This window comes from Cajanus cajan, chromosome 1 (assembly GCF_000230855.2).
Source record: "Cajanus cajan strain Asha chromosome 1, NIPB_CcT2T_4, whole genome shotgun sequence".
NCBI lineage: Eukaryota > Viridiplantae > Streptophyta > Magnoliopsida > Fabales > Fabaceae > Cajanus > Cajanus cajan.
Window position 1 is genome coordinate 86,496,493 of NC_138517.1, and position 7,599 is coordinate 86,504,091.

At 38.0% G+C, this 7,599-nt stretch overlaps 1 protein-coding gene across 1 annotated transcript; it reads right to left on the reverse strand.

The window, feature by feature from the left end:
• Positions 1 to 3,350: 3,350 nt before the first annotated feature.
• LOC109817760 (protein INCREASED PETAL GROWTH ANISOTROPY 1) lies at positions 3,351 to 7,227 on the reverse strand. Its single transcript, XM_020383101.3, has 6 exons — positions 6,029 to 7,227; positions 5,493 to 5,624; positions 5,097 to 5,278; positions 4,851 to 4,962; positions 3,952 to 4,086; positions 3,351 to 3,839 (listed from the first exon to the last, which is right to left on the reverse strand). Exons 1-6 carry the CDS (start codon positions 7,082 to 7,084, stop codon positions 3,714 to 3,716), a joined length of 1,743 nt encoding a protein of 580 aa, XP_020238690.1. The 5' UTR covers positions 7,085 to 7,227; the 3' UTR covers positions 3,351 to 3,713.
• Between the last annotated feature and the right edge of the window lie 372 nt (positions 7,228 to 7,599).

Here is a 7,599-nt window from a genome sequence, read left to right on the forward strand (position 1 = left end):
GTGCCATAGATTGGGATTGTCATTTGCTGCAATTGCAATTAAATAACATGCTCCTGCTGTTTTGTAAAGAGTACCGCTCTTTTTACCACGAGCAATCGTCATTGCACCCTTGGAAATCTTCCAATCATCACCATGGAAGATCGTTGTGTAGCCTTCACTGGCCAACTGGCCTACTGAGATTAAGTTCTTCGTTAGGTCGGGAATATGTCTGACATTCTTCAATTCCCATACAGACCCTTTTAGCTTAATCTTCACTACACCTTTACTAACAATCTCACAAGATTGTTCATTACCAAGGTAGACTTTACCAAGGTTTCCGGGAACATAATTCTCGAAGAATTCTCTCTGCGAAGTAGCGTGGAAAGATGCTCCAGAGTCTAACACCCAAGACTCCTCCTTGCTCTCCAAAGAGCATATTAATGCATCATCTCTTCCTGAGGTAGAAGCAATATTTGCCTCTGCTTTCGCCTCCTGATTCTTCGGTGCATTTTTGCACTGATTTTTGTAGTGCCCGGTCTGCCCACAGTTCCAACACTTGATAGTTTTTGAGTTGTTAGAACTACGATGATTTCTGGATTTGGACCTGTTATCCCTTGATTTTCCACGTCCATTTCCTCTGGTTGGAGCCCTCCCTCTTGACTCTGTATGTAATACTGAAGAGGTTGAGGATTCACCCGACTCTCTCCGTCGGATCTCTTCACTGAGAACCAGATCACGAACATCATCTGATTTCAACTTATTGCTTCCCGATGAGCTACTCACAGCTGTGACAGTAGCATTCCAGCTTTCTGGTAGAGAAGACAAAAGTATCAATGCTCGTACTTCATCGTCAAATTCAATTCCAACTGAACTCAACTGGGTTGTGACTGTACTGAGTTCATTTAAGTGTTGCGCTACTGATGCGCCTTCCGCCATCCGCAAGTTAAACAACCGCCTCATCAAGTGAACTTTGTTTGAGGCTGACGGCTTTTCATACATACTGGAAAGAGCCGTCATAAGACCCACTGTGGTCTTTTCCTTTGCAATGTTGAAAGCAACATTACGAGATAATGTCAAGCGGATAACTCCAAGGGCTTGTCTATCAAGAAGGAACCATTCATCATCCTTCATGCCCTCTGGTTTCTTTCCTTCGAGAGGTTGATGTAGCTTTTTCTGGTACAGATAATCTTCGATCTGCATCTTCCAAAAGCTAAAGTCCGCACCATCGAACTTTTCAATTTTCACCTTTCCTTCATCTGCCGCCATTGCTCCCACTCAAATCTGACTTCTCGGATCGCTTCTGCCAACAAATTGGTAACGCTGACCAATTTACACTATTCACTATTCACGTGAATAGTAAAATACTATTCATATGAATAGTAACCTCGCCAGAGTTTAGCAGAAACAACCGGCTCTGATACCAGTTGTTAGGAAAAATTACGCTGATCTTTCCCGTAACTTCAGATTTGAGAATGGAGCAAAAATAATTGTGGACTAATAGCACACACAAAATTGATAACGGAGTTCGGCCAACTCTGCCTACGTCTCCGGGCTGCTGCAGATATTTTACTGAAAAGGGAAATATAAACAGTGTTTACAAAACACTCACAATCTCTCAAAATACTCACAACCACTCACAACCCATGACCCAACTATACCCAGAAAAATTAAGAACTTCTCTCTCAATTTTTCTATACAAACGCTTTGCTAAGTATTTGCTTTCGTTGGATTTAAAAAATGAATGGAGGGGCTTGCTATTTATAAGGAACGATTGCAATGTGAACGCTCCAAATTCGGTGCCTCCAATTTGGAATTCGGTGGTCTGCCTGCCAAATTTGATTTTGCATTCTGCCAAGCCTCCAATTTTGACTTTTCAAAGTTTGATTTCTGCCAAAATTGATTTCTGCTTTCAGCTGCCAATTTGGACTTTTCAACATGGAGATCGTTCCGGTGACCTTGGCTTCTGTTCTCTCCTATTCAAGTGCTTCAGCATCTACCAAAGTATCTCTCCGTTAGACATATCAGTTGAAATTGTTGGTGAATAATTAGGAAGTCCATATCCAATTTATCATCTTTATTTTATTTTAGATTTGATAAATTCTTTAATTAAAATTATAGAGTTATTATCATGATAGAGATTATGATAATGAAAAAATAAGAGTCTCTTATTATTTTAATTTAAATTATTCTTGGTCATAAAATTGTTGTAAATACTTGTTAGACCAATATATATATATATATATGTAAATGTCTTTATTGAATAAAAATTAACATCTCATTTATTAATTTCATATATAGATGATGTATATATATAAGTATGATTATTTGAACTAATTTAATTGAGAGTTTTTAATGGTTTATATTATCTTAGACTGTTAATAGAAAATCCTCAAAAAAATTTAAATATTTTTTTTATATGAGATTATGATAATGATTAACAAGTTATTTATTATATTTTAATTTTATATACCTAATATCTTGAGGTACTAGTTGAATATAAATTGGATATGATTAAATACTTGTAAAATTAATGATTAATCAAAAGGAATCCATTAACTCTATGTAATGAGTTTTAGCTCTAGAATAAAATAATATTCTGGCTAGAAATATTAAATGAAAGAAGAAAAGAATTTCTTAAGTCATTTGTGATATATTAACTTAATAAAGTTTGATAGAAATATCATATTCTAGGGTTAACTCAAAACTATAAGATGGAAGAAAAATTATTATATTATTCTTCTAATGATTCTTTAAAATAAAACATGACTTCATATTATATGGATATTAAAAAGTATTGTTGATACTTTGATTAATATATTAATTTAATTAATATATTATCAATATTAAAAAGTATTGTTAGATATTTTGATTAATATATTAATTTAATTAATATATTATCAGCTTAGTATTGAATCAACAAGGTTACCAGGAATATAAATGATATAAATAAAAAGTATACGAAATGTTTGAGAACAAAGTGGAGTGGTCCACGTCGAAAAGGACAGAGTTGGAAGATTAAATGTTTTTCAAATTTTGAAGAGGTGAAAAAAAAAATGCATATCAAAAACCACCCACTTAATGTTAGAGGGTTTCCCTACTTGATAGCGAATTTGGTTTTTACCCAACATGTTATAAGAAAGGCCAAGAATGGTAGATTGCGAACTGGGTTACCACTTCCAAATCCAAAATACACAACACATTAATCTTCCAATTTCTTTCTTGGTTCTTAAGCACCAAAAATATTTTAAGACTATTTTGGTAATTAATAGACAGTACACGACTCCACCTTTATTTTGAATTTTTTTTTTTTATACTAATTTATTTCATGGGTTGTTACATAACTACGTTGATCATTTGATTTAATGAAAAAGTTAAAGAAGTTTTTAGTGCTACTACTATTAAAGAAAATCGTCTGAATTAATTAAGCCAGTGGAAATGAATGAATCACGTAAACAAAATACTAGTATTGGGATTCACCAAAAACAAAATACTAGTAGTACTATTAACGAAGTGGATTTGGGGATTAACAACAGCAGCGTGAGCACGAGGAAACAAATTGGTAGGTGCTTTGTCTCGTTTCCCTTTCTCAGTCATTCATTAATGAATGGATGAATTATGATTGCGTCTGGTAAAATGATGGGCATGCAATTGGTTGGTATTCACAAGCAAAATGTCACTATCTATACAGCAAAATCGGTGCAACTAATTTTTCTGAAGCTGACTTTGCTCCATAACTAGCAGGTTGCGGACCTGCAGAGGAATTTCTGTTGCTGGCTATGGCATTGAAGATGGCATGACCTCGCTTTATCTCTCAATTCTTGGAATGCTCTCATTGTCTCCACATCAAACCCCCCAGCAAACTGCCAAACAACAACTCATTATATTTCCACATGGCCCTATATCATATGCTCTCTCTGCATTACAACATGCACCTGTTTTGTATTATCGTTCGAAAATATATGTAGGATTTACCTGATGTACTCGAAATGCAAATCTAACTCCTTGGACAATGAGCTCCTCTTCTTCAGGACCACCACCACCTGTCTCAAGCTCAGCAGACACTCTTTTCATGTATTTCATGGCTAGTTTCACAGATGCCAGCTTGATCTGTCACAACATAAAGTTGCAGGTACAATAAATAAAATGAGCTAAGCCAACATTTGAAAATTTACCTCATCATCTAGAAATTGTAAATAGCAATCTACCAAGAACTATCCAGTATCCACGCCTCATTTAAGTGTTGTTTATTTGCATGTAAGAACCATTTTGTTATTATATTATTCGTATAATTTTTTAAAACATATAGAATGTATAATCCATCATCCTAGGCCCATTTGAATGCGACAAAGATATTGACGTTCAAGAGTAAAGAATCTCGTGCTCTTTATTCAATTTAAAAAGACTAAGCAGACAAAGAGATGGATTTCAGAAATCTGAGTTCACATGTGCTCATGCAGATGTTTGCACAGAGAAGCAAGTAAGAAGCCGACCTTGGCTTTGTCGTTTTGCTACCAGCACTGCACCATGTTGATTACACTAGACACGACATAGTAGTTAACTTTACCAACGCAAATGTTTTTGTGTTTGGGTTGTATCATTCCGACATGATGAAATTTAACGAGAAAAATTAATGCTAATAGGCTTACTAAAAAGGAAGTACGAACGCTATCAAACAAATAAGACCAAGACAACTCGTTTAGAAATCCACAAAATAAATCACTTGGAATAGTCTAAATCAATTGAAACAACTTTTGGCCGTTAGTTAGTGAGACATTGAAGATAATCGGTCGTACGCTATTGCTGAGACTGTATACACTGAATGTAGTTAAAATTAAGCATATGTAACTTCCCAAATGTTGCATGGAAAATACCTGGCTCACAAAACCATTCTCAGACATCCAATTTACAGGTATGTTGAAGACTTTGTATCTATTTGTTGCTGACTCCCTCATTCTCGAGATATTGTAAATCCCATGTTCTAACCTGCCATAACTCAATTTTTAACACAACATTAGAGTTTACTTTGAGGCTGTGTGCAAGTGAAAGTTCAATTAACATTTTAGAAATAGTGTTGTTATTATATCCGCAAGTGGGCAGGAACACACATAGTCACATACTTTTCAAAGAGAGTCTGCATCTTCTTAAGAGCAGGACCACATGGCTGCTGAGGATTATCGCGGAATGACGAAGCCTCATATTCTAACTTCTTCAGATCACAATACCCAAACGCAGCTTCACGCAGGGCATCGGCCTTCTGTTCTGGCCATTCGAAGTGTTTCAACACTGCTCGTTCATCCACCTGAAACAGAAACAAAAACTATCGGAAACGAATCTTCTTTATCTTAATCTAAAAGCAAATATATATAGAAGTGTCAAAGTAATATAAAATTAAGGAGTAATGCCATTTCTATTTAAATTTCTTACGTCAAATTTTACAATGAGGTGAAACTAAAAGTGTCAAGAAAATATTGTTGTTAAAATTTGTGTAAATAATATTATCCAAAAGTAAGTACCAAATAGGAAAGTTCGTCATCAAGCCATTTAACAAAGAGCACAACGTCATCAATGTCCGTAAATGCGGCACCCTCCACTTCTTTGATTAAGCATCTAATAAAGTCTCCTTGCGTTTCCACATCCGATTTTATCTGAAAGCAACGAAAGATTATCCAACAGTTAATACTTAATACAATAAACCGGACAAAACAAAACCATCTTTTCTTATGCTGAATTGATTGCATTTAGGCTCTAATCACCTAACTAACACTAACAACTCCGTTGGAAATTAATTGATTTTCAGTTAATGAAAGATTTGTATTATTTTTTCCTATTCTAGTTAGACAATTAAAAAGTGATTCCATAAAGTGACACGCTACTTTGGGGCATTTGTACAGTCCGGGGCATCCAAATTTGAATGTAACTATTGTCTTATGCATCAAAAAATCTATTTCAAATTAAAGCACGTTAGTTTCTACTTCGCAGTTGACACTGACGCAAATGACCAGTGGCAAAAACGCAATTTCAGCAAAAATCACGAGACACACACGCTTACCGCGAGCAGGTGAGACGAACGGTTCTCGATCTCGCCGATCATGTCACGTGGATTCGCCGCCGGTGGCACTTCCACCGCGCCGGCGATCGATTCTCGCCGGGACTGCGATTCCCTCCTCATTAACGAGTGATAAAACTCCACCACCTCCGGCACCTTCCTCACCTTCGCGGCAACCTGCCTACTCCCCTTCGGCGGCGGTGGCGGAGGAGGCGGAGTAGCCTTAGACTTAGCCTTGGGAGGAGGCGGCGGAGGCGGAGGCGCCACCTTCCGTGGTTGCGAAATCGCTTCCTCCGTGTGGACATTGCCGTTCTCCGCCGAAGAGAACGAGGAAGAAGACGAGCGTGTGGGCGGCGGTTTGGGAACGCGAGGCGCACGTGATTTGGTTAAACTGGAGGCGGTGGAATCAGTGAGTTCCTCCGAGTCACGACGCGGCCTTTGAGTTTCCGCCACCTCTGGTTTAAAATCCGCAACAGTAGCTTCAAAGAGCTTGTGGATCACGCTTCCATTGTCCGACGACGTCGTTTTGTTTAAACTCTTGATAAAGTTGGACCTCGCTGGAAGCCTCAGCGGAGAAGGAGGATGGTCGTGGTTTTCCGACGCCTTGCAGACGTGATCCGACGCCGTTTTCTTGAGCTCAGCAATCTCGTCTTCCAACGCCTGGGTTTTCCTGTGGTTCTCCGTTTTCTGTTCTTGGAACCGGAGGTTGAGTTGTTTGAGCTGGTTCCTGAGGGTCTGATTCTCTGCCTCGACGTGTTGAATTTTGATGGCATTGGCTAGGATTTGAGCGTCCTTGGAAGCAATGTCGTTGTGGAGGAGGGGGACAATGGCGAGGGTTTCCTTGAGGAGCTTGTGTTCGAGAAGCTCTGTTTGGAGGCGGGACTCTCTCTCGCGGAGGTCCTCGACGAGGCGGAGGAGGTCGAGGACGAGGACGTCGGAGGGGCGGGGCTGGACCTGAGCGGAGGAGCGTGAGAAGTAGGCGGCGAAGGAGCGCGTGAAGGAGGACTTGGTGGAGTGCGGAGGAGTTGGGGGGAAAGGCATTGGGTTGTTAGGTGGCATTTGAGAGTAGTGAGATTGCAATGTGATGCATAGGAACCTGCTAACTGCTAACTCTAACACAGATGTCGCTGTCTCTGTGTCTGTCTAGGAGAGCAACAGAAGAAGCGAACCAAGAGATTCGTGCTAAAGAGGGAAAATATTAAAGGGGCACAAATTACGATGCCTTCCACCTCATTTTTTTTATTTTCTCTCCGCTAAAAATGCCTTAAACAACTTCATCTTAATTATCTTACACAATTATTTTTTCTTGTATATTGTGATGGAGAATTCTAATTATGTCTTGTAAAATTAACATCAACTTTTTATAACATATATATAGTTTTAGATAAGGTGTTTGGACCACACAATGTTTTAGAAGATTAAGTTATGAAAATGTAATTTGTGAATAATGACGGTAAATAATCTTATCCTTTTAAATGTTTGATCTTATGAATGGTTTGAGGTATTTATATCAATGTTTACGAAAGATAAATTATGAGAAAAATTAATTGTAAATAAGCTATGATGTAAGTTGA

What these genes read in the sequence shown, in the direction of transcription:
- LOC109817760 (XM_020383101.3), bottom strand. Translation starts at nt 7,084, where the DNA reads ATGCCACCTAACAACCCAATGCCTTTCCCCCCAACTCCTCCGCACTCC. An exon ending in ATGACGAACTTTCCTATTTG is followed by an intron (nt 5,279 to 5,492) that starts GTACTTACTTTT and finishes TTTCTGTTTCAG; the next exon opens with GTGGATGAACGAGCAGTGTT. An exon ending in TTGCATTTCGAGTACATCAG is followed by an intron (nt 3,840 to 3,951) that starts GTAAATCCTACA and finishes GTTGTTTGGCAG; the next exon opens with TTTGCTGGGGGGTTTGATGT.